General features: G+C 39.6%; 1 protein-coding gene across 1 annotated transcript; it reads left to right on the top strand.

The window, feature by feature from the left end:
- The first annotated feature begins 2561 nt into the window (after window positions 1-2561).
- LOC134289586 (uncharacterized) lies at window positions 2562-6094 on the top strand. The gene is made up of 2 exons (XM_062855606.1): window positions 2562-5853; window positions 5914-6094. The coding sequence occupies exon 1, from the start codon at window positions 2638-2640 to the stop codon at window positions 5632-5634; it is 2997 nt and encodes a 998-aa protein (XP_062711590.1). The 5' UTR covers window positions 2562-2637; the 3' UTR covers window positions 5635-5853; window positions 5914-6094.
- The last annotated feature ends 21246 nt before the right edge of the window (window positions 6095-27340 follow it).

Genomic DNA, 27340 nt, shown 5'->3' with positions numbered 1-27340 from the left:
CCGTCCGGCAGGACGCATCAAAGACTACCCTTAATTTGGTAGTCGTACTGTCTAACTTTTCCACACCATGATGCGGAAGGTAGTAGGATAGGGAACAGTCATCGGTGTCTTCAATTTCCCGCATATGGTTGAGTTGTAGATACTCCGAAATGAAGGCAGAATAGGCCTCCTTGAGGTTTGGGTTGGAATCGAGGCGACGTTCGAGGGCGTGGAATCTGCGAACAGCTATTTCCTTGGAGCGGCCGAGCTGATCCAGAACATCAGGGCGCTTTGGAAGAGTAACTTCGAATCGGCCTGATTCGTCATGAAATGTGGTGGCTAGAAAGTGTTCTTCGCAGGAAGTTTCTTCCGGCGATTTAGTGCTGGGTGACCAGCAAGATTCCAGTTCCCAGAAACGAGAGATCGAGTCTTCGGCATCCCCTGTGCTGCAAACATGTGCAACCTTCCGCTGGTTTCGATGAGGCTGGATTCCTACCCTTCCTGCAGCTACCCAGCCAAAAACGGGACCAAGCTTTATGAATCCCTCCAGAAGCAATTCGTAGTAAAGTTCCATCCCCAGCAGCAAATCTATCGCACCTGGTTCGTGGAACTTTGGGTCAGCTAGGGTAATACCAGGCGGGATCTTCCACTGGGAGGAGTCAACTGCATTGGCTGGGAGTTCACAAGTGATTTTCTTCAGGATGTGACAGGGTTCTACGACCGCGTACTCGGTGCAGTGTGACCCTAAGCGAACTTCCACAGCGTGGTACGAGACGACAAGTGTGTTTCCTACCCCACCGATCTCCTGTCGATTGGGAAAGCGTTGCAGTTTCAGCTTCTGAACCATGTTCTCGGTGATCAACGATAGCTGTGATGCAGGATCCAACAGTGCTCTGGCCCATAGAGTGTTTCCATCGGAGCCGAAAACCTTGATGATGGCGGTTTGCAGCAGAACTATAGCAGGAACTCTTCGACTACTACCGACGAGAGTGGTGGAAACGAGACCACACAAATCCACGAGTGGATTTCGGCTTAGCGAACAGTTCACAACGCGACGGGTTTAGATGAAGAACGAACACTTTTATTCCGGTCAACTTTTCGTTTAATTCGACACTCTTTCTACTATCGCGGTAGGTAGTACGATCGACGTGTATGGTTGAACGATTTATTGCTACTGATCTCTGATCTGTTTCGAGTATAGAGATATATGCGAATTCAGGTTGGTACAAATTGATAAAAGGCCTATTGAGAGATGATTCTCTTCTCTCGATAGCTGAAGGCTAACGATAAGGAAGGAGTAATTGAATATACATTGATCATGGGTGATCGAGAGAGATCATTGTATGTCTTATATACTAATAAGGGCTATGGATAGGGTTTGCGTTAACAGCTACCCCAAAATGAAAATCTGATTCTTGCTCATGTCGAAAAATTGAAGTCACCCAAAATATTTAAGATACACTCATTGCACAATTATGGGTCACTCAAGGAACAATCATATCTTAATATGAATCGTGTTTCATACAAAAATAACATTTTCATTATTTTTATTTTATATTCTCTTCATTGAAACTCCTTTTTATTGATTTGTACAAAAATCTGCTTGTAAAATTCACTTTAGGCGATGAAAATTACTAAAATGTTGGTGAATAATGAAAACCACAATAACGAGTCAAAATTGGCTGTGTACAATTATGGGTCAATTTGTTGCCTATTATGGGTCACTCAAGACGAATCGGCTTGTTGGCAATACTAGCAACACTGCCTTCGAACCGCCTCGTGACGCTTCTGACTCGAAGCCTGCCCAGCTATATCTGGCCGGTAAATACTACATGAGTCGCAGCTGTCCGATATACTAACGTCAATAAGAAGTCAAATGCTAGCTTATATCTATGTGAGGACAGCTAGAAGTCAGAGCAATCGCGACGTGTTTATATCGCTTATTGCAAACGATTCTGAATTTTGTAATAATTTTGTTTATTTCTTTACCAAATGAATTCGATTGTCAGGAACGGTCAAGAATAGTTGATTGATTTGAGTTTAGTGCACAGTCTGCTAGACAGTGAATTATTATTATTGTAAGTAGTACAGTATATCGCCTTAACCTGCAGTTTATAAATATGCATAATCACCATTAGGTTCGCGTTGCCCGCGCGCTATAGAAATAGATTTGTTGGATTTATCCCGGTGAATGAGACCAAATTGTAAGCAGCAAAATTACACCCGATCACCCAAAATATTATAATAATTAAACATTTCAGCTTCAAGTATTATCACCATCAAAGAAGTGCGTGTTTCTTTGAGGAGGTCCGAACCACCAAATCCAACAAAGCTTGAAGAATTTGCTTCGAACGACAGTCAAGCGGAAGGATGCCTGAGACGGACAGGAATGACTGCAAGATTTGCCGTCGGTCTAACAATATGGACAACATGGTGTTCTGTCCGAAATGCGAAGAGTGGTTCCACTACCAGTGTGTCGGAGTGGACGATGCAATAGCAAATCGAAGTTGGGTGTGTGCTACCTGTTTGTTATGCCCGATACAAACACAAAACCCTACAACGAGGCATACAAGCACTCCCATACAATCCATATTGACCGAACAAGCACGTGAAAGTCTCCGATGGGTTCAAGAACAACGAGCAGTTTTGGAACGAGAGATGGAGGAAAATCATCAACTAGAACTAGAGCGGAAAAGGTTAGAGCTAAAAAGGTTGACTAACAAGGCCATGATGGGAATTCTCAACAGCACGAATGGGGAAGGTATGGATAGTCTTAACGAACAAGCTGCTGCGGTAGGCGTGAGCAAGGTAGGAGACTGGATACAAGGGATAGTCGGCGAGATGCAAAATCTCTCTGTTGCCCGCGAGACGAGCATGATACCAGAGAAGACAACATCTGTTGGTCCCACGTTCGACATCAGTTCCACGCCGACTACTGCAGGTGTCCATCTAAGTTCGTTGGACCGTACACTGTCACCAACTATCCGAAGAGTGGTTCCAGGTGTTTCGGTAAGTCAACCTCTACTGACAAGCCTCCCTAACACAACGGTGGTACAAACACAACTACCTTTAAACGCTCGTTCAGAAATCTACCGCTGCCATGAGCTAGGACCAATGCCAAGGAGTGCTGTCAAGCGAATGCCGCCGGGGTTGGGTGCCAGTGCTCAAACGAATGTTGTGACAGCATGTTCAACAGTTCCTACGGTTGGACTCTCTTCTACTTGCTGGGGACTTCCTGATGTATCCAACTGCGCGGTGGTAAACAATCCAGTGACAACACTGCCACAACCACAATATCAGCCTGGGCTTTCAACAAATGCATATACAGCAACGGGCATGCTTCCGCGCTCGAATCCCGCTATGGTTTTTAATGATGGTGGAATAAGCGGTGGATACGGCTATCAAAATCATGCGCCACAGTACACAGCGAATGTCAGTTCCGGTAGAGGATTTCCGATCGGAATAAACAACATTCCAGAACTTCCAAGGCATCATAATCCACCTATTGCGTCGGGGTATGCAGCTAATGTGATTACAGGGAGTGGCGTACCTGTTTATCAGCCTTATATAGGACTTCAACAGCCACATCATCTAGTGGGTCAATTGCAAGCGCTTCCCACTCAACATCAGCTGATGGCTAGACAGGTGATGCCAAAAGACCTACCACCGTTCAGGGGTGATCCAGAAGATTGGCCCCTTTTCTACAGCGCATATGTGAATTCGACAACGGCATGTGGATATTCAGATGTCGAGAATTTAGCAAGGTTGCAAAAGGCATTGCAGGGCAAAGCTTTTGATGCTGTCAAAAGTCGGCTTCTGCTTCCGGCATGTGTGCCTCAGGTTTTGTCTACGCTGTATATGCTCTATGGGCGACCTGAGTTAATCATTCAAACTCTTCTCAACAAAGTTCGGGAGGCTCCAGCTCCCAAGTCAGATAAATTGGACACGCTAATTTCGTTCGGGATGACAGTTCAAAACCTGGTCGACCACCTGGAAGCGGCGGGACAAACGGCTCATATGTGCAATCCCACTTTACTACAGGAGTTAGTGGAGAAAATACCGGCCCATCTGCGCCTAAACTGGGCGTTGTATAAAAATCAGTTTGCGGTGGTAGACTTACGACTATTCGCAACCTACATGTCAACACTTGTGGCGGCGGCCACAGATGTCACAGTCGTCGCGGATGCTAGACAAACGCAAATATGTAGAAAAGAGAAAAACTTCCTTAATACGCATGTCGAAACCGAGCCACCGAAAAGGGAAGTCAAGCAGGAAAACATTTCAGGAGTAATATGCTTGGCGTGCCATGGACCAAATCACAAAGTGAAGGACTGTGTGGTTTTTAAGAAGCGGGATCCTGATAGTCGATGGGAGACTGTTCGAGAATACCACCTTTGCAAAATGTGTCTAGGGAAACATGGCACACGACCTTGCAAACAACAAGGAAGCTGCGGAACAGAAGGCTGTCAGCTGCGACATCACCCATTACTCCACGCCGAGACACGACAGCATCAAAGTGCAGCCGAGAACGAACAGGACAAGAGTGACTCTAGCGTGAGCTCCGGAGAAGGCGTGAATGCTCATCATTCAACAGGAAAATCAACGTTATTCCGCATTATACCAGTACAGCTATACTGGAATGGAAAGTCTGTCGAAACTTTCGCCTTCTTAGATGACGGCTCGTCGATGACCTTGATTGAGCAATCTGTGGCAGTTCGCTTGGGCATAGACAATGGCGAGCCACATTCGCTAGGTCTAACATGGACAGGTAACATAAATAGGCAAGTCCCGAACTCCAAGCGGGTGTCTATTGACATTTCCGGCATGGGTGACAGTAAACGCTTCCCATTGGACGACACGAGAACTGTCTGCAATCTTGAGCTTCCGAAGCAGACATTAAAGTATGATGAGTTGGCGCGTCAGTATGCTCATCTACGAGGGTTACCGATCAACAACTACGAATCAGTTTCGCCTGGCATTTTGATTGGATCGAACAATGCGAGTCTAATTGCAACATTGAAGCTGCGTGAAGGCGAACTTGGAGATCCACTAGCTGCTAAAACCCGGCTAGGTTGGTCGGTTTATGGACATGTAGCTAGTTTGAGAAAGCAAGAAAACTTCAGTTTCCATATTCGCGAATTTAAAGGAGAATGCGCAGCGCACCAACACAATTGTGACAATATAATTGTCAAACCCGTGGGTATTACTACGAAATGGGTTCCGAAAGCAATGGCGACAAACTTATCAAAGCAGATCGCTCTTGAAAAGGTACTCAGCAATTCAACGACGAAAACTTATTCTCGGAAAGAGAGGATTGCGATTCAGCAGAATCAAGGATCAGTCATAGGTTGTTTGCTAACGAAGGATGTGAAGATAAGCGGAAGTGATCTCGGTATCAGAACACAAACCAGCGGGTGTCAGATTGCAGGAATCGACGAACAGTTGCAGTGTTTGGAGCCGTTAGCAGTGTTGGAAGGACGACTTAGTGGTAACGCAGAGTCAGTACCTAATGTTAGAGCGCGTTACGGGTTGGGGGATGTTGGCAATACTAGCAACACTGCCTTCGAACCGCCTCGTGACGCTTCTGACTCGAAGCCTGCCCAGCTATATCTGGCCGGTAAATACTACATGAGTCGCAGCTGTCCGATATACTAACGTCAATAAGAAGTCAAATGCTAGCTTATATCTATGTGAGGACAGCTAGAAGTCAGAGCAATCGCGACGTGTTTATATCGCTTATTGCAAACGATTCTGAATTTTGTAATAATTTTGTTTATTTCTTTACCAAATGAATTCGATTGTCAGGAACGGTCAAGAATAGTTGATTGATTTGAGTTTAGTGCACAGTCTGCTAGACAGTGAATTATTATTATTGTAAGTAGTACAGTATATCGCCTTAACCTGCAGTTTATAAATATGCATAATCACCATTAGGTTCGCGTTGCCCGCGCGCTATAGAAATAGATTTGTTGGATTTATCCCGGTGAATGAGACCAAATTGTAAGCAGCAAAATTACACCCGATCACCCAAAATATTATAATAATTAAACATTTCAGCTTCAAGTATTATCACCATCAAAGAAGTGCGTGTTTCTTTGAGGAGGTCCGAACCACCAAATCCAACACGGCTGAATAATAATGTTTTGTCTATTTTTTCAATGAATGATCACTTATTCTCGATAGATCAACTATAGTAGAATCTAAAACTGGTCTTAACGAAGCGTGTTTTCACGATTTCGAATCAATTTTTCAAAATTGGGTCAAAATCTCCAACACAACCACCGATAAACGCCTAAAAGTTTGCAATGCTCATGTACGCAGAACTCTCAATTTTATACTGCACAAAAAGTGACCCATAATTGTGTGATTTTCGTTGTTCCTTGGCACAATAATGAGTCACTTAAATTGTGACTGAAATAAGCTTTAATTAGCTGCAGTCACATGAATTTCTACATTTAGAACGTAAATTATACCTTTGTTCTGGTGACGATACCATTGCGCACTTGAAAATCACTAAATCTCGGTTTTACAGAGCTTATGAAAGCAGTGCACGCGCTTTCCGATATCCACAATCGAAGCGTTACTTTGACAGATGGTTTTGCGTAGAACAAAAAATTATTGAAACTATGTATGTTTTGACGTATAAGCCCGTGTGCGATACGTATAGTGACACAAAACAAATCAACTTATGAACGAATAATGATAATGGCTAACAACAGCTTGCAATTAATTAGTATTTATCTATTCAAGTGGAAAGTGACAAATAATTGTGTGTGACCCATAATTGTGCAATGAGTGTAATCGAATCTTTCAATTCAGTAACAAATTTTGAAAACGACGTATAATCAATGCTACACCATTGATTATACGTCGTTTCCAAAATTTTGTTACTGAATTGAAATTGATAACTGATACCCCAGTTCTTGTTTTAAAAATATAAAATTAGGGGAGATGCTGTTACATGGAAAAATATTAGGGAAGTTCATTGAAAAACTATCAAAGGTACCCCGTTTTACTTGAAGAGTGCTTGCAGAAGAGTTGTATAAAACCATTACATCTAGAGAATGTCGTAACCTTCCTAACGCATCATGTTGGAAACTGCTCGCTGACGTAGTACACAGTTTGGGTTAAAAATGACCGTAATCAAAAGGAGGGTTAAGAAAGCGCATTAGGTTTTAAGTGATTCTTGTCATCTACTTTTGAAGATCGTCTCTAAAAGACCCCTTAAACTCATGGAGGTTCGTAATTTTGCAGCTCAATTAGATTTATACTTGGTTTTAAATGACATAAGTTGAAAAACTCTTCAGGGGAATCGTTGTAGGCCTCGCCGTGATCGGGCGTCTTTTTGTGTGGCTGTCAAGTTTTGTTTCGTGATTTAGGTTTCTTTAAATTAATCCGGGAGCAGTCGCGTCGTGTACTGATTACACGCACCATAAAAAATGCACGCAAGGGGTACACAGCGTTGTTAGGGCCCATATAGCCGAGGCGGTAAACGCACGGGTATTCAGCATGACCATGCTGAGGGTGACGGGTTCGATTCCCGGTCGGTCCAGGATCTTTTCGTAAAGGAAATTTCCTTGACTTCCTTGGGCATAGAGTATTTTCGTGCCTGCCACACGATATACGCATGCAAAATGGTCATTGGCAGAGGAAGCTCTCAGTTAATAACTGTGGAAGTGCTCATAGAACACTAAGCTGAGAAGCAGGCTTTGTCCCAATGAGGACGTTACGCCAAGAAGAAGAAGAAGAAGGGTACACAGCGTGAGCGCGGCGTCGCTGCAGGTAGTCAAAGACGCGACTGCTCGAGGGTTAATAATATAGTTTTCATACAAAGCGCTGAGAAAGTTTGAAATGAAGAACCCATGAGAAAAAAAATCCATGATCAAGAGAAAAAATATTGCTTTTCTGTACAGTACAGCTTGTTTCACGCTGTAAGAAAAAAGGTTACCGGACGTTAGCTTATTTGGTGAGATCATTCTAATTTCTATGAGATGTCTTGATGCTGAAAGTGTGGGGCCCCTACACGTTTCACAGCTTATTCACTTACAATTTGATTTTCTTAGTACCTAAAACCGGGGAAGGGATCACAATGTTTTATCTCGTTTCAGGGAGCGAGCAATGGCGCTTAACCCTTCGGAGCCGGAGGGGTCAATATGACCCCGGCGATGAAACAGAGCATAACAAACGTATTCGAGGCCAGCGAGGTTGCGGCAGCAGAGGTGAAACTATCAGGCTTCAAAGGCTTCCGAGCCAGGGCATAAGGGGAAAATTCTATGTCCCATCCCAGGACGAGGAGCCTAGATGGAGTGATATTAACTTTCTTAGCCACGTCACTCCCAACGTTTTTGCTGACCTTCTTCACCACTTACTATACGGAGCGGTTGGTAAGAGATGTCCCCGTTCTATGGTTTTTCATTTAATATTCGATGACGCTGCACAGTAGGCCTGGTCGCTTCAATGCTTGTAATATATCACTGATTCACTGCAAGCATCATATATATAATAGCCCTGTTTGTCTGTCCGGTGACTAGCCAACCAGACGCAGCACGCGGGGAAATTCTCACAAAAAATAAAATATTTGACACTTCAATTCTTTTTTACTATCACATTTTTCAGATGCAGAGAACAAAACCAGTGACAACCTTAGACAAACAGACACAGCATTTGATGAAAAAATCACAGACAACAGACGTTGAAAATTTGTTTTTTTTTTTTATTTTTGACACTTCAATTCTTTTTTACTATCAGATGCAGAGAACAAAACCAGTGACAACCTTAGACAAACAGACACAGCATTTGAGGAAAAAATCACAGACATCAGACTTTGAAAATTTTGTTTTTATTTTTAATTTTTTGCATTTTAACTCTTTTTCACTGCAAATGCAGAGAACAAAACCAGTAACAACCTTAGACAAACAGACACAGCATTTGAGGAAAAAATCACAGACAACAGACTTTGAAAATTTTGTTTTATTTTTAATTTTTTGCATTTTAATTCTTTTTCACTACAGATGCAGAGAACAAAACCAGTGAAAACCTTAGACAACCAAACACAGCATTTGAGGAAAAAATCACAGACAACAGACGTTGAAAATTTTGATTTTTTTTAAGTTTTGGCATTTTAATTCTTTTTCACTACAGATGCAGAGAACAAAACCAGTGACAACCTTAGACATACAGACATGGCATTTGATAAAAAAACCACAGACAACAGACGTTTGAAAATTTGATTTTTTAAATATTTGACACTTCAATTCTTTTTCACTACAGATACAGAAAACAAAACCAGTGACAACCTTAGACAAACAGACACAGCATTTGAGGAAAAAATCACAGACAACAGACGTTGAAAATTTGTTTTTTTTTTTAATATTTGACACTTCAATTCTTTTTTACTATCAGATTTTTCAGATGCAGAAAAAAAACAGTGATAACCTTAGAAAACCAGACACAGCATTTGATGAAAAATTCACAGACAACAGATGTTGAAAATTTTGTTTTTTTTTTAATGCAGAAAAGAATCTGTCACTCTTAGACAACCCAATGCAGCAGTTGCCGGAAATAACACAGATAGTCCTGTTTGTCTGTCCGGTGACTTCAACGAAGTTTTTCAGATGTATATTTACTGCATTTACTTCACCAAATAAAAAAAAACTATTCAAAACGTAAAAAAATGTAATGTTTTTTATTTAAAATCTACAAGTGTGAATAACACATGAACCGTTTATATTGAAAAAAAAAACACTAGCCACGGGCGCTACTGCGTCCATAAATAAACTAGTTGATAATAACAAGAAAAATGATAGAAGTAGTCGATTCTATCATTTTCCAGGATTCTTCCAAGTGATGGCTGTGTATGTGTAGACTAGACTAGACTAGACTAGACATAAGTTGAAAAACTCTTCAAGAACGTTGTATCACTAATGTTACTATTAGGAATGATATCTAGGAGAGTTTCTTTTTAAATTGTTTAAAAAGGTAGATGAAGGAAAAGTAAGCCCTGGAACCCCAAAATGCGAACCTTACTTGCACAATCAACAATACCCATGCTTGAATGTTTGATAAGAATCGTATTCCTAAAATAACATACACACAAAAAAATCAATAGCGTTTTTCATTTATAGACGTGCCAACCGAACACAATGTTTGTTTCCATGAATCAATTATAGTCCACCCAGTTGGATTTAGATTTTCAGTGCGCTTTATGGGAAACATTTATAAACATCAATACAACATGACAGCACGTTGCAGGATTCCTCACCTCAATTCTGTTATTAATTTAAAAACACGTTTTCTTCACACCATTCACTTTCCGGTATGCTGCTGATGTGCCTCCATTCTCGTTATTATATGTATGCAACGCTAACGCTCATTTCAGAGGCGGTAACAGAGTTGGGGTGATATTGGAAGTAAGTTGATCCATTATTATGGAATAGCAAAATGGTCTAATTGAATTAATATAACAATATAAAAGTTCGTTTTAAAAATTAATATCTGAATATAAAATTTAAGCAATTACAATTTTATTTCAACACGATCGGTCTCAAGCTAACCTCGTAAATAATAGTTTGGATCGCCAATCCGGAGACGACAAAAGTGAATATTATTCTGGTCGGTAAAAAAATCGACCTCCTGGGCATATGCAGCATCCATTTATTACGTAACGCTGAAATCAACATTTTCGCCCCCTCCCCCTTCCGTAACGTTTTTTTTTTTGTATTAAAACCCGAAAAATTTTGTATGGGTCGTAACGCTCGGCCGTACTCCCCTCCTTCCCCTAGATCGTTACGTAATTTGTGGACGGCGCCTGAGAGGCTGTCTATTTATTACGTAAGGGAATTTTCATGATTTTTTGACAACTCCCCCTCCCCCACATAAACTTTTACGTAATTAATGACAAAGAAAGCACATCAATTAATAACTGTGTAAGTGCTCAGAGAACGCCAAATTGAGAATGGCAGGACTCGCTCCAGTCGGAACGTATAGCAGAAAAAAAGAACAGGATTACTCCTAAAACAAAATATTTCCAAGTGAATGAAACAAACATCCTTTCATAAACTCCTTCAAACTGCCAGTGATCGCAAGCTCCCAATACGTCTGAATCGGTCGATTTTCTATTCGTGTAACCATCTTTGACGTTAATAGTGTCAGGAATACAAGCTAGTGTACCAGTCGAGCATAGAGAAATACCCAGCACCGGGCGCTTTTGCACCAGAACAGAACCGTGTATACGTTTAGTCTGAATGTCTACGCGAGTTTGATTGCACGACAGGCCGCCACCCACCGTAAACTTCCGAGTTCTCTTAGTGTAGTGTATGGTAGAACAAATTGTACATGCATAGAAGGTAAATGAATGTTCGCGTTCGAAGTCCATCAGCCTCGTTGCCGGGCCCGGCGCCATTCATGCCCTGCCGTTTCTATAATGAATTGGAGCTTCATAAACTTGAAGCAGTAGTACCTACGATGCAGAAAATTGCCGGCTTTGTACTACACTGCATGGAACTGCATATTATTATGGTTGAACAGACTTTGAATACAATAAATAATTTGACTTCGAAAACTTTCTTGGAACTAAAATCTATTTAACGCAATCTGCGTTTAAATTACTGCTGATTTACTTCAAAAAAATTTATGCAATTCAGTATCATAATTTCTATTCTATATAACTCATTTCGGTATCATAATGGCCAACTTTTCCGTACTGGAACATTATGCAACTAAAATGAGTTTCATAATAAAAAAATAGTAGCATAACGCTCATTATGACAAGCCTCGTTGGATAAATGTAGGACTCGTAATGAAAAAATCTACTTTTTGCAACTCGTTACATAAATAGCTATTAAAGATAGATCTAGGTTAGAAAAGAACTCGAAAGAACAGAAAACACGCCGGGTTAGATGTCGGAGTCAGTGTAAAATGACGCTCACATCCTGCATACACAATTTGCCAAATAATAAGTACACAGAGAAACAGACGTAACTCTTGGAACGAGTTTCAGTTAAAAACATCGTCACGAAAACGTAATCAACCAATACTAATCAAGCTGTGCTTGGCCAAGCAACCACTAATAAGTGGTAGTGAGCAAACATCAAACAAAAACAAAAACGATATGAGCGCCGCGAGTGACCAATTGACCAACTACCAACTATTTGAATCCACCTTTAAAAAGGTTGGCGGGGTGAGTATTCCTTACGCGGTGTGGAGCGGACCTGGTGTGATGGCTAAAACACGTGACTATCACGCCGAGGACCTGGGATCGAATCCCACTCCCAACATACTCACGAAATGTGAGTTCTTCCTTCGGAAGTGAAGTAAAGCGTAGGTCCCGAGATGAACTAGCCCAGGGCTAAATCGTTAATACAGATACAAAAAGAAAATATTTCTTACGCAAACTGTCGCCGACCCTGAGAGTGTATAACCGTGGGGCTAATCCGACTTCACATTCTATAGTTTGAGCACTAATATGAGCGAAGCTTCAAGTCAAAAGGATTAGAAGAGATGCCGATGCAATCACAAAAAAAATAGAATAGTTTACATAATTTTTGTGGAGTTATAAATGAAATAAATACACTTCATGTAACATCGACTCTGCTCGAGTTTCAAATTGTAGCAATACCAAAATCCAGTGGAATAATGATATCGTATTATCGCAAGTTGTGGTAATATATAGCATGCTCTATAGAACCACGTGCCTGTAAAGGGTGAAAACAAACGATGTAATCTTCATTTCCTCTATTCTCTTGAAATATTCATTGTTGGACTTGGACATCTGTTTGATCAGGACAAAGCGAAAGCTAAAGGAAAAGCGTTGAAAAAAATCCCTCGTCGTCGTTTGCAGTTTCCAGATAAGCAAAACAGAAACTAGAGAAAATTGACTACGTGATGAGAATAGTTCAGTGGGCCACACAGTACTGCCCAGTATGGATATCGTAGGGGAATGAAAATTAGAGCTAGTAATCAGAGGGAAAGTAAGCGATGGTCATATACAGTTGCAGAGGAGATTGTCACATAATGCACTAAAAAATATTTCGTTTTGGTCATCAGATAGACTAACGTTTGCATGCCATACACTTACAAACTAAATATTTTTTTTCTGATAATAATTGTTGAATTCCACTGCATTTTGGATCTCGTGTAAACACTGTCACAAAAGCCAGGAAAAACGGAAAACTAAAAAATTAAAAAAAAATAAGTCACACTTCCGCTTCATAAGAGAGTGGTCACAGGTTTTATTCCCAACCCGGGCACTTGTAATTTCTTGTTCAGTTCCCCCGAGAGCTACTGACACTGATCCACACAGATAAAAATTTTCATGTAAAATTACGCCAGTAATAATGCACATACGGGGAATGCGATGGTTGGCGGAAATTTAAGCGTGGGATGATTTTACATGATTATTTTTTTTTTTGTGAGAATGAAATTTACAAGTCCTTAATCAAATTTCATATAGCGCGTAATTTTCATTTAAAATTGTCAAATGGCAACAAAAAATTGAAATCTAGACGAACATTTGAAAAGGGCCTATCTGCTTTGAGTAAACAAACATGTTTTTGTCTCTGTAGGGCCCATCTGCATCCACCCACGCACATCAACACCCTTATCAGAAAGAGTGTTTTCAAGCTATCTATTTACAGAACAGAAACATGTATGCTTACAAAAAGCAGATAGGCCATTTTCAAAAGTTCATCTAGAAATGACGTTTCAAACGCAATGCTGTGGTGGAAATGTGGAATCAGCATTATGTGAGAAAAAGTATTTTCATTCAATTTAAAATCGGCTGAACTCACATTCGCAGCATTGCGGATGGAGTTTTCTATGCAACGAAATAAAATTAGTATGTTGTTAGTTTTAAACATTTTATTGAGTTTTAGTACTTAAATACATTAAAAATTATTCAATTTCATTTAGATTTCTCAAACATTACAATATTTCATATTCTTTTGTTCCACTAAGAATCACGCGTATTAATGATCTAATCAGTTTCTCTTATTCCGAATATTCACAAAACTTTTTACAAGAAAGTTTTAGGTTTCTGCCATCCACATATTTAACGGATTTTTTAAATACAGTGTTTTGGACCTACTATAAAGGTGCTTATATTCTATAGTCTAGTTGAATTCGGGGCTCGACAAATGGTCAATAACTTTTTGAACAACTCGCTGTTGATATCCCACGCGATATGCGTTTGATTTGGATCCGGATGATGGAATTATCTTCAAGAGGTATTGCAGCATCAACTCCAGGAATTTTGATGCTGGCTTGATATATTTAAAATTATGCACAGTAGATCCTGCATGGCGCAAATGACATCATCCGTGCCTTTGGATTTTTTTTCTGTTCGGATGAGCCACTCTGATCAGTATTTAGATCTTTTGTGGCAACACCCGTATCCTTAGTATTTAGTGCATGTCGTACTACTCCATTGTCAATTAGAGGCAATGGAGCATCGATTTCTGTACAGATCTCGTTTTGTTACCTCAGAGGTTCGAGAAATCGAATGTGATGAAAAAGTACCGTTTTCACAGCTAAATAAATCCCAGCGAAACTGCGCCCTTAATCACACATACCGCCAGTCGGGGTGACATTGGGCCTGGGGGGTAACTTTGGGCCAAAAATCAAGAAAGATGTTTCGCTCAAAATACTAACATTTATTAACTCTCTAAAATAAAAGCTCTCATTTTTGAGTAGCGCCCATGCCGCACAGGGACTGTGTTGGAAACACACATTTTTTTAAATTGCTCTCACGCTCACATTTTTGCAAAATATCAATATTTTTCGGTATTTGAAGGTGGTTTATAAACCCAGTGAGGTTGCCATGTCGAAATTATTGCAAAATACATGCTCATATGAGCGTACGAGCAATTTTAAAAAAATGTGTGTTTCGAACACAGTCATGTGCGGCATGGATGTTTACTAAAAATGTGCAGGCCGAACACATTTTTGAGCGAGGCCGTTTTTGCGTGAAAGTGATTATCAAAAAGCTGGTACCATATGGTAAATCTAACTTGCGTTGATCATCCGCTGTAGAAAAATGTCACATTTGGTTAATTTTCCATTAAGAAAACGTGATGTGAATATCATGGTTAAGCGTACTGCACAAAATCGTTGTTTTAAAATGCCCAGTAGAAAACAGCTGAACATCGGACATGTAATGAACTGCTGTTTTCTAGATATATTGGGTAGTTGTTTTGAGAAGTAATATAAGTTTTCTTGGTTTTGTATGCTGATTTGCATGAAAAACTTATTAATTCGAGCTGTAGTGCAAATAACTCATTTTGGGGGTGACTTTGGGCCATATAAAAGCAATGCAGTCAGTACGAGAACCCTACAAATGTGAATTAAAGCAACTGCGAGTATTCACATTATTTTATGCATAAAACGGCGTTTGTTTTAGAAATAAATGTAAGATTCATGCTAAATTAAAAATGCACACATATCAGTTTATAGGTACATGATGAGGAAATTTTTTTTTTGTCTTTTGAGAATGCTAGTTGGAGTTATATCCAGGGGATAGCGGATGTATTGTAATGTATCAATGATCGTTTACAATGAATGAGGTCAAACTTTCACGTTAGTTTGTCTGTGGTGTTATTTTAAAGTGACTAGGCACTGATAGGTTGTGCGCAAGCAGCTATATATTAACTAGTTTTGATTTGCAAGCGATATTTTCTCACATTGAACTATTTGGATTGAATTTTAGTGTTTGGCCCAATGTCACTCCCTAGAAGGGTCAAAATTGAAGTTGAAGCATTTATACTTTAAACAATACTAAACAGTATACAAATGAACGTGTCTACCGAATTCAACATTGATTTAGAGCTAAAGTATTGTTGCAACGACATACAAAGGGATGGACTATGCAGTTTTGGCCCAATGACACCCCCACTGACGGTAATCGATTCTATTTCTGAGAAAAACAAAATGGTAGAACGGATATTTGTGCATGCATCGGAACTCTGGCTTCATCCGTGTCTTGCTGCTAGTTTAGTCCCAGGACAACATTGAAATACCTGGGGCTTTAGGCTAGTTCCAATAAGTTAACGATTTTCGCTCTTTTCAGGTCATAATATTTGCGCATCTCGTCAATTGATACTCCCGTTGGCCTGTTCAAAATGGTATTTCAGCAGCCCTCTACGTCTCAGCACTCGATACTCCGACAATAGCTGAAGAAGATCTTTGCTGTCGTTTAGTCTGTGTCTCACATACGCTTGGGATGATTTGAGAAACTCCTCGGTTAGCAAAATCGGTTCGTCGCGACGAAGCTTTGCTAGTGTTTCACTTTCACAGTCCTTCTTCCAGTTTTCCCAATAACATTTCAGTGTACCAGCTCGCACATTTCGACCTTTGCTAGAAGACGGAGATTGCTGCTCTGATTCGAAATCGATTCAAATACGCATTATGGTTAAATAATCATTTTATGCTCCAATTCGATGTAGCTTATACCGTTTATGTACCCATTATCATCGACTTTTTCGAGACACGGGAGTTTGCGAAGTAACTGCTTCGCAACCATTTCCTTGGTACTAGCCTTTATGTCGGTGTCAACGGTTCTCAATTGATCAACTATGGTGTTGACCAGGCTTGTCGTGTCCATCTTCGTTATTCGCAGATCACTTGGAATAGCAGTATTGGGATTCGTGGCCTTGAACTCCTGCAATTTGTCCAGCTTGGACAGGACATTGTCACTTAGTTTGCTGTAGTTGACTTCGAAAGAGCGAAACTTCATGTCGGAAGAAGCATACTTCTTGGAACTTTTCTGGATCTCAATAGCTCTTGGTCGCTTGGTTTTGGTATTTGGAGACTGGTTTTCGTCCACAGGGTCGTCTGTTTCCATCATCGACATATGATCTGCGATTTCTGCAGTTTCCTGAATTTTGATCGATTCCGTTACATGTCGCGAAGTAGATGGCTGTTGTAATGATTCATCTTGATTCGACACACCGCCGACCAACAGCTTCATTGATAGTGGTTCCGCCACAGAGATTCGTTGATTTGGAAATATGGCCAAAACGGCTGGATCGATGTTCAGCGTCTGCAACACTGTAGATTTTGCATCGTCAGAATTCGGAGTGTCATAGATGGCAGAAAGTACTATCAGACCAGCCGATGTATTCTGGAGCCCTGGGATAAGGAAATTCAGTAATACATTAGTTGATAATATTCAGAATAACGTAGACATTGGACAATGTGCATGCAGAATGAGCCATTTTGGAACTCTGAATTTCGGTTTTTGTCTCATTGATTGAGTTTTTTTAAACTGTAAATACCGTGAAGTCATCATTCACCGCTCATTTTTTATCAATTATGCAATAATTATCATTGTAACGGAATTAACCATTGTAACGGAAAATCAGCAACAGAATAATACGAACCAAGACCAACCCCAACTAACAATTGCAAGTCACAAACAAGCAAGCTTGCTGAATTGTTGCTTAATAATGGTAATGATAGCTGAACTAAAATTATGCTCAACACGTAACTGTTTAAATGATTTTTCAAATGAGAAAATAGTCAATGTTCGACTTTCCTCATCGGTATCAACAATGATAGATTAAAACACTTTTCAAAAGTTTAACAAGAAATTTATTCGACAAGCATTGATTCTTTAACAAAAGAGTTAAACAAAACATTTGTCTGCATCTTATTAAGCTGATGTATCGATAAGCATATGCTCCTGAACAATGTGCTTTTCACTTGTCAAATAAACGCCTTCAGCCCGTCATAGTTTGACTCGGAACTTTGCTCGGATTATGGGATAAATCATGGCTAAAACTGTTTAGATAACCAAGTTATTAACCTTTCAGGACGCGCGCCATCAAGCAACCGAAACTGGACCGCGCTCACGCTGTATACGACGAGCAACGATTTTTGGTAGTGTTGTACTTTTTACAATAGCGCGCGAAGGGTTAAAGAACCAAAATTTTAAACGATTCACATAAAATAAAACAGAATAGAATTATGTAGTTTAACATTGAGTGCCAAGAGACGTAATCAACGTAAAATGAGGCATTTATTATTATTAGTATGTAACAAGATATCTTGTACCTTGATTATTATATTTTGTTATCTTCCGCAGCAGTTCGATTGTACGAGACGCTTGGATCGATGCATTTGACATTTCAGTGCTGAATATTATTCCCACAGTCACCTAGATAATCAAACATCATTCAGAAATCGACAAATTTCAAGTATCCCTAAACATCCTTATGCACTATTTATTGAACATAATATCAGGATTCCATGACAAAAGCATAAATATAAAAATGCTTGACGGATCTTCGACTGAGCATGAGTAGATTACCTGAACAGATGCTGTGAATGCACCACGTCCAAGACCATAACGCACCACATATTGTCATACATTTTTAAAGATCGATATTTAATAATAAAAATAAAATCATATTCATATTGCAATTACTTCGTCTGGAAACAATATCTTCAATAAGGACCAACACTTTTTGGCCACATTCGATACAAGTTTTCTCACCGTGCGATAAAAATACTGACAGCGAAATCAGAATGGAAAACACGTGTTTTGGGCTGAACAGCTGTTGAAGTATAAGGCGTTGTTCAGTTGATTAGCACGTGCTGTGCTAATTCACCACTGCTGAACACAAGTTCAGGAGTGATCATTATTGAGTCATGGGAAGATTATGTTTTGCTTTGGGTGCTGCATCTCACCATCTCTAGGATGGCGCAGATAGGAAGGCATGCGGCTGGTAATCGACAGGTCTCGAGTTCTAATCCGGATTTAGGTAACTTTATATGTAATTCTTATTTCATAATAGGTGTTCTCAACATGAGTGCAAATAATTACTCTCGTGAGTGGTTCAACATTTTTGCATTTTATTTATTTTCAGTCATTTTTGCCAAAGCTGAATAACAACTTTCTTGTACATTTGTTAAACCCTTTGATCAACAAAAAGTTAAGTTGGTGCACAACATGATGCTTTATAACTTCTCCAAATTTGTGTGAACAAAACCCGAACATAGGTTGTACGTGAAAATAATTCAAATGTTATTCAACATTATGCTGAATTAATTCGTCGTAATGGTGCCTGTTAAATGAGTGATTGTTAGTTGGGACGGCGATGACCCTAGCGAACAAAGAGGACTTGCGATTGGAAACTCTGTATGGTAAAACGGGGTAACTTTGATAGTGCGACAGGCATTGTATAGATTATCTTATAACTATGATTCTTTCAACCAGTTAAGCAAAAGGCAAATGTAGATCAATTCTATACATATGAAAATTCATCTTAGACGTTAGAGTTTCATTAAAACCTAGTTTATATACAACTTTCTGGCCAAAAATTTAAAAGTGTTGATAATTTTGTCATTTGTCAACACCTTCAAGCAATCTGCTATACGACTTCGTTTCAACTATTTTTTTTAAACGAATGGACTCTTATTCTTGATAGATTCATCATAGTACACACTAAGATTTTTTCGCCGAATCTCGGCAAACTGATTGCCGAGATTGGCACCGCCGAGTGCTCGGCAACCATCTCGGCAAAAAATAGATTTGCGGGGAACCTCGGCAATCACAAAAATTGACAGCTGTTTATATTTTGGCGAGATTCTCAGCAAATATTTTTGCTGAAATCACGGCAAACAAAGTTTCCAGTACGAATAAATTTGCTGAATCTCGGCATTTTGTTTTGTTTATTTTTCAGAATAGAAAAAATATTTTTGGCTCACAAAGAAACACAGTAGAGAAGTTTTATCCTCGTATATTTTACATTTTTTCCAAGGGAATGTTTTTCAAAATAATCAATCGGTGGTTTCATTCTCTTCCACAAGCAAACACACTGAACCTCCACTGAACCTGAAACTCGAACAGCTCCTCGAAGGACAGCAGCAAATAGGTCCTAAAATAGATTGAGGATATTAAAGTCAATAGCAATAAGTTACTTACAGTAAGATCTTACATTCTTACAAATTTTCACTTCGTTTGAAAGTTCACTTAATTTATTATTCATGTAGCACCTTCTGCACCACGTAACACGGTTTTGTTTTTTTTTTCTGGAAGGGTGCAAAACTGACAGTTGTGTTGCTGAAATTCGGTAATCTCGTTTGCTGATTTCAGTAAAATCTGTGTTTGCCGAAAGCTTCAGCAAAAATACTGTCAGTTTTCGTAGTTTTCAAGCAACTTGCTGATATTTCGGTAAAACGTTTTGGACAATCTCGGCAAAAGCGAGTTATTTGCTGAAATATCAGCAAAATCTTGAGTTGCCGATTGAAATCAGCATTCTTTTCTGCCGAGCTCAAGAATCTGTTTTAAATCTGGCCTCTAATCTCTTAACAAAGTGTGTTTTTACGAAATGGAAGCAATTTTGTAAATTGTGACATGAATCTCCATACATCGGAAAACGCCTAAAAGTATGCAATGCCCTTGCAATTTCATGTAGAAAAATCTGTGTTGTTCAATATTTGTTAATAAAACATCAAAAAACTACTCAAAAAACAAAAACTCACCATTAATAGCATGTAATCATATGTTGATGTACCGTTAAACATATATTTTTACAAAGATAATGATTTCTGATAGCTAAACTCACTGTGTTTTTCACTCAGTACTCCACAAACTCATTTTTAAATGTAAAATTTAGTAAAAATCAATGTTTTGATACAACAAAATCTCTCTGATATATTTCACAAGGCTTCTCTCATCATGTTCATATTCCTAAGATTTCATTCTGTGATGTTTTTTTTTAAGATTTGATGTGTTTTTCAGGGCACTATCAAAGTTACCCCAAAATGAAAATCTGATTCTCGCTCATATGGAAAACTAAAAATCAACCAAAACATTTAAAATCATCGAATCTTTCAATTGCAATTGATAATTGATACCCCAGGACTTGTTTTAAAAATATAAAACTCGGAGAAATACTGTTACATGGAAAAATATTGAGAAAATTCGCAGAAAAACTATCAAAGTTACCCCATTTTTCGGTACGTGGAACTGCCGATTTCTCAACTTAATTGGGAGCACCCGCATACTCGCCGATCTACTGAAGGACCGCGGGTTCGGCATCGTAGCGCTGCAGGAGGTGTGTTGGACAGGATCCATGGTGCGCACTTTTAGAGGTAATCATATCATCTACCAGAGCTGCGGCAGCACACGCGAACTGGGAACAGCTTTCATCGTGATGGGTGACATGCAGAGGCGCGTGATCGGTTGGTATCCGATCCACGAAAGAATGTGCTGGTTGAGGATCAAGGGCCGATTATTCAACTTCAGCATAATAAACGTGCACAGCCCACACTCCGGAAGTACTGATGATGACAAGGATTTCTCCGACTTTAACGAAGTCAGGACCTATCGTGGCGCCAACAACGACTCCGACCACTATCTGGTGATGGTCAAACTGCGCCCAAAACTCTCCGTCATCAACAATGTGCGGTACCGGCGACCGCCACGGTACAACTTAGATAGACTGATACAACCAGATGTCGCCTCAGCATACGCGCAAAATCTCGAGCCTGCGTTGCCAGACGAGGACGAGCTCGATGAGGCCCCTCTAGAGGACTGCTGGAGTACAGTGAAAGCAGCCATCAACGACGCAGCCAAGAGCACCATCGGGTACGTGAAACGGAATCGACGGAACGAATGGTTCGACGAAGAGTGCAGAACGGTTTTGGAGGAGAAGAACGCAGCGAGGGCGGTAATGCTGCAGCAAGGGACTCGACAGAACGTGGAACGATACAAAACTAAGCGGAAACAGCAGACCCGCCTTTTTCGGGAGTAAAAGCGCCGCCTGGAAGAAGCGGAGTGTGAAGAAATGGAACTGCTGTGCCGTTCCCAAGAAACACGGAAGTTCTATCAGAAGTTCAACGCATCCCGCAACGGCTTCGTGCCGCGAGCCGAAATATGCAGGGATAAAGACGGAGGCCTCTTGACGGACGGACGTGAGGTGATCGAAAGGTGGAAACAGCACTTCGATTTGCACCTGAACGGCGTGGAAAACATAGGGACGGTAGCCCACGGCAACGGAGGGAACGACGACGCCAGTGCAGCGGAGGACGGAAATGAACCAACTCCCACACTGAGGGAACTTGAGGATGCCATTCACCAGCTCAAAAACAACAAAGCAACTGGTAAAGATGGTATCGCAGCTGAACTCATCAAGATGGGCCCAGAAAAGTTGGCCACCTGTCTGCATCGGCTGATAATCAGGATCTGGGAAACCGAACAGCTACCAGAGGAGTGGAAGGAAGGGGTAATCTGCCCCATTCACAAGAAAGGCGACCATTTGAAATGTGAGAACTTCAGGGCGATCACTATTTTGAATGCTGCCTACAAAGTGCTGTCCCAGATCATCTTCCGTCGTCTGTCACCAAAAACGAATGAGTTCGTAGGAAGCTATCATCGACGGCCGGTCGACAACGGACCAGATCTTCACCGTACGGCAAATCCTCCAAAAATGCAGTGTATATTAGGCCCCAACGCATCATCTGTTCATTGACTTCAAAGCGGCATACGACAGTATCGACCGCGCAGAGCTATGGAGAATCATGAAAGAAAACGGCTTTCCTGGGAAGCTGACTAGACTGATTAAAGCAACGATGGAAGATGTACAAAACTGCTTAATGGTCTCGCGTGAACTATCCAGTTTATTAGAATCTCGCCGGGGACCAGTACAATCAGTTCAATATCGTAGAAAAAATTGTAGAAACTAAGTGTACTAAAGTGCAGCTGTCAATTGTAAACACTCACGTAGCCACGGTGTGTTGAAACAGGATTATTATCGCACTTTCATGAACCTAAAATATTTTTTCGTTATAAGTTAGCCTCAGCTGTATATATTAAGATTGTGGAGGTTAAAAAATCTTCCATCGGGGAAAATTAAAATAAATTCGATTTTAGTAGTTTTCCCTTTTTACCCATATTGTTGCTGGCAGCACTGCGGAACTATCCTCGCAATCTTCAAAATGTCAAAAGTAGGCGAGGAGTCAGGTTGAATGAGAGAGAGAGAGAGTAGTCGTGACTTTGCTAATAATTTTCCAACCGATCAGCAGCATCGGAGTTAAAGAAGTTGTGTTAATCCTAAGAAACGCGCTTTATATGCGTTTTCTAATATATCCTATATCTAAAATGTTGAACTAGTGTAGTTAACATGAAATCTATGAATTTACAACTAGCTATCACAGTAAGTTCCACTTAAATCTAATTGATATAAATATAACCTAAAATTACTATCACAGATATGTATACGGAGGTATTACGGGACTGAGGACAGATATGTTTAAAACCGATAAATGTAAGTAATTTAAGTAAAGTGAAATCTAAAATGTAATAAAACGTATTCTTCCAGCTTAAAGCTGATTCGCACCATATCAATGAGTTTGCGAGCTGCTCCGAAGATATCGGATACTTTTCCCTTCCCAACTCCCGTAACACTTTAAGATTTATCGACATCATGAATGCCAAGTCGACGGAATCCCGCGCGGCATATCACTTAGAGGGAGCCTGCGTCGATTCGCGCCCCGATTCGTTCAACGAGCAACATGGTACCATCACCACTTGCTCGCCAAAAAGTGTTGAATTCAACAGAAATTCTATCCGGATTGCCCACCTCCGACTACAGCTCCAAAAGGAAGAGCGCGCACTTCAGCAGCGCGAAAGAGATGCGGAGAGGCGGGCTATGGAGCAAGAGAAGAAGTATTGGCAGAAGAAATACGATTTGCTACAGCTTTCAATGCGACTAAACGCAACACGACAGCTTGCCGTTGAGAGAGCCCTCACGGTAAAGGAACATATCCAACACGACAACAAAGGAAGGTCTCTGGATAAACAACAACCAGATGCCCCAGGGGATCGACAAACCGAACGATCGCAACTGGTTCGGCCACAGCAGCTGAGTACTAGCGCGTGCCCTACAGTGATTGCGACCTGCTCATTAGGCATCGGAGAAGATCCCCCCTCTTTGTTCCCGCAACACATATGATATAGTATTACGCAAATCTGTAGAACCTAAACTTCGCATAGAAAAAGTCCTCTATCTAATAATAAATTTGTAACCATTTAGAGAGAAACGAATGCAAATGTTTTTACAATGAGTTCAAATTTGTTTGACATTCGTTTCATGTGTCCAGCCCACTACAGTCTGCCGAAAGTCATAAATCATAAAAGTCTACATTCCTTCCATTTGTCTGGCACATAGATGTTTGTAATGGAGGTAAACAAATTCTTCCCATTAATGCAACTCATACATTTGAGCAAGCACCATACACCTGTGGCTCGTGCCACATACTATTCATGTGCTATTTTGCCTGAAATCGCGGGTATTATTTGCACATACTTTGCATGTCAAACCACATCCACATTAGGATATTTGCCAAAATTTATTAATCGACTATACTGAGCGTGCGTTACTGATTTGTAAAAGTTCTGCCTCTGATCTTTTGAAGACTTTTGTTCATATAAAATCTTAAAATTTTCAAAGGCCTATTTCCTTGTAACTTATAAAACGATGCCTTTAGGGGTAAGTGGACTGTTGAGTCTCAAGTAACAAAAAGTTGACACAAAATACAAACGATTGGCGTTGTCATATTGTGTTAATGCATTCATAAATGATTATTAAACATTTGGTTTAAAACAAGGTACACCGGGGCAAGTTGAAACGGGTAAGGTAAGAAAAAACAGCGGGTTAACGCGATAATATCTAGGCATGATAAGCAATTTGAATGTAATAACATTTTTTAATTAAACAATTATTTGGTCAAGGATAATTATACAAATTGTATTGAAATCTCTTTCAAAACCTCACAAGTTTTTATTAAGAATTTACCTTACCGAAGGCAACGCATGCTTATTATACATATGTCAATTCAAATGACATCTTATAGTATAAGGCTAAAATATATTGGAATCATATCAATTTTCAAGTAATCTGATGTATTTCAATAATAGTAGTCTCGTGCAGTGATTTTTTTCTATGTTTGCCTGGGTTATCTGCAGTTTTATTTTATAAGACACTTTGGTTTTGATAAAAACTTCATGCGTTTTAAAGGTTTCAATGTTATGACTGCATAAATTAAAATTCCTTCATTTTTGTAAAGTGAGTTTGACACCAGATTGGATATGGGGAGAAATGTCACTTGTCCTTGCAGAGCGTGACAAAAACGACATAAAAAGGAATAGTGATTAAAACGACTAGTCATAAAACTGAAAAACCACTGCACTGTACTTACAAAGTGGAAACTATCCATTAGAGTTGAATTAAAAAGTCACCCGTACACTCGATACCTTCCAACCATATTCTATGTGTTATTTAGTTAACTATTTAGCAATCAAAATCTATCTAATGATTCTGAAATGAAGCATAAAATAACTAATAAAAGTTCTTAAAAATTTGTATTGAAAACTCAAATTACGTCAATTTTGCCTCACTTTACACATCACTGATGTTGTTTTTTTAATATTTTATGATATTTCCAGAACATTGATGTCTTCTCAATATTGTTCTACATCTTATATTTTTATTTTATCTGTAAGTTTAGTTAAATTTGTTCTCAGCATAAACAAGGACGTGTATCAAGGACGTGTGTCGAAAGATTTAAATTAAAAGCTATTCTCTAAGGGCTGATTTCTTCACCTCAGATCAATCAGTAAACCAGGCTTACCCATATAGTTAAACCTGGTTTAACGCCTAAGCCAGGATGAAGAAATCGTCCCTATATGTCCAACACGCGAACAAAAATAATCATAGAATGAATAATTATCACTTGTTAGTAAAACATTGAGCCCTTCAAAATCAGAGCACAATATATATAAAAGTTCTAATTATATTCAAAGCACTAGCAGTATTTCTGCTAAACTAGCTCAAAACAACTTAATTTACAGTAACATGAATGTTAAAAACACGCGTGATTAAGTCACCATATTTGTTGAATGATTTCGCAATCGTGTATCGTTACATGGTTTGGCATGCAAAGTATGTGCAACTAATACCCGCCATTTCAGGCTAATCAGCACATAAAGAGTATGTGCTGCAAATGGTATGAGTCACAGGTGTATGGTGCTTCCTCAAATGTATGAGTCGCACTAATGGGAAGTATTTGTTTACCTCCATTACAATATCTATGTGCCAGACAAATTGAAGAAATGTAGGCTTTTATGATTAATGACTTTCGGCAGACTGTAATGGGCTGGACACATGAAACGAACGCCAAACAAATTTGAACTCGTTGTAAAGACTTTTGCATTCGTTTTTTTCTAAATGATTTCAAATTTATTATTAGAAAGGGGACTTTTTCTAGCGGAGTTTAGGTTCATCAGACTTCCGTTATAACACATTATATGAGAAAAGTGGTAAACTACTAAAATCAAATTTATTTTAATTTTCCTCGATGAAAGATTTTTTAACCTCCAGAATCTTAATATATACAGCTGAGGCTAACTTATAACGAAAAAATATTTTAGGTTCATGAAAGTGCGATAATAATCCTGTTTTAACACACCGTGGCGTAGTATCCTAGTAAGTAGACAACAGAGCAGTAAATTATGTTAAGCGGTAAATATTGAAAAAAAAAATCAGAGGGGTGTGTGCAAGACACAACCGCATGACGTAAACTACGTAAAGCAGTTTGTTATGAACGACATAGGACTACTATGCAATTTCTTTGAATCAATATTAGAATTTGTAGTGGCTCATAGTTTTGAAAATCGTTAATTTTAACAAAGTAAATTCTGCAAGATTCTGGTGGATTCTGGGGATTTGTGTTGGAAATATTTATAACAAAGTTTGAAACATAAGCAAAGCCTGAAGAAATTCCTTTATAGCTATACACTGTACACACAAGAAGAAAGCGTACTCGCCAGATTCGGTGACACGACCAGATGATAAGACAAGCTGTTGCATTTAGTTTAGGAGTAGTTTTCGAAATTCGGCGGATTTGACACTTATGTGGCCAGCGTCACTTTGTCAGAAAATCTACTGTTTACTCTTTCTTAAAACTGCTCTCAAAAGGGCTGTTTGAACAAGAATTTGTTGAAAATATTGCATGTGTCATCAATAATTTCGTTGTTCTGCCAGCAAATGTCAGAACAGCGACAATGATAGGCTTTGTAAGAATAATTGGTTTGATAGTCTCAATTTTCAAACACTTGTTATGGTGAAAAGGAATGCAATAGTGCAAAAGGCGCACTAGAGAAATGTTGCTTTTCTGCGACAAGATGCGGTTTGATTTCCACAGAATGCTTTTGATGTAGTTGGTTTCAAATTCTTGGCGGTAGCAACTTTCTCGGAAAATTCACCGTATCCTCTTTTAGAAAATTGTTGGCCCTCTAAAGAACTGTTCGAACCAATTTTACAGAAAATTGAGCTTCTATACGACAAAACACCAAATGCTTTCG

Source organism: Aedes albopictus, chromosome 3, assembly GCF_035046485.1.
Source record: "Aedes albopictus strain Foshan chromosome 3, AalbF5, whole genome shotgun sequence".
In the NCBI taxonomy this organism is placed as follows: domain Eukaryota; kingdom Metazoa; phylum Arthropoda; class Insecta; order Diptera; family Culicidae; genus Aedes; species Aedes albopictus.
The sequence above is the reverse complement of the archived record's forward strand: the minus strand, read 5'-3'. Positions and strand labels throughout refer to the sequence as shown.

What these genes read in the sequence shown, in the direction of transcription:
- LOC134289586 (XM_062855606.1), top strand. Translation starts at nt 2,638, where the DNA reads ATGGAGGAAAATCATCAACTAGAACTAGAGCGGAAAAGGTTAGAGCTA.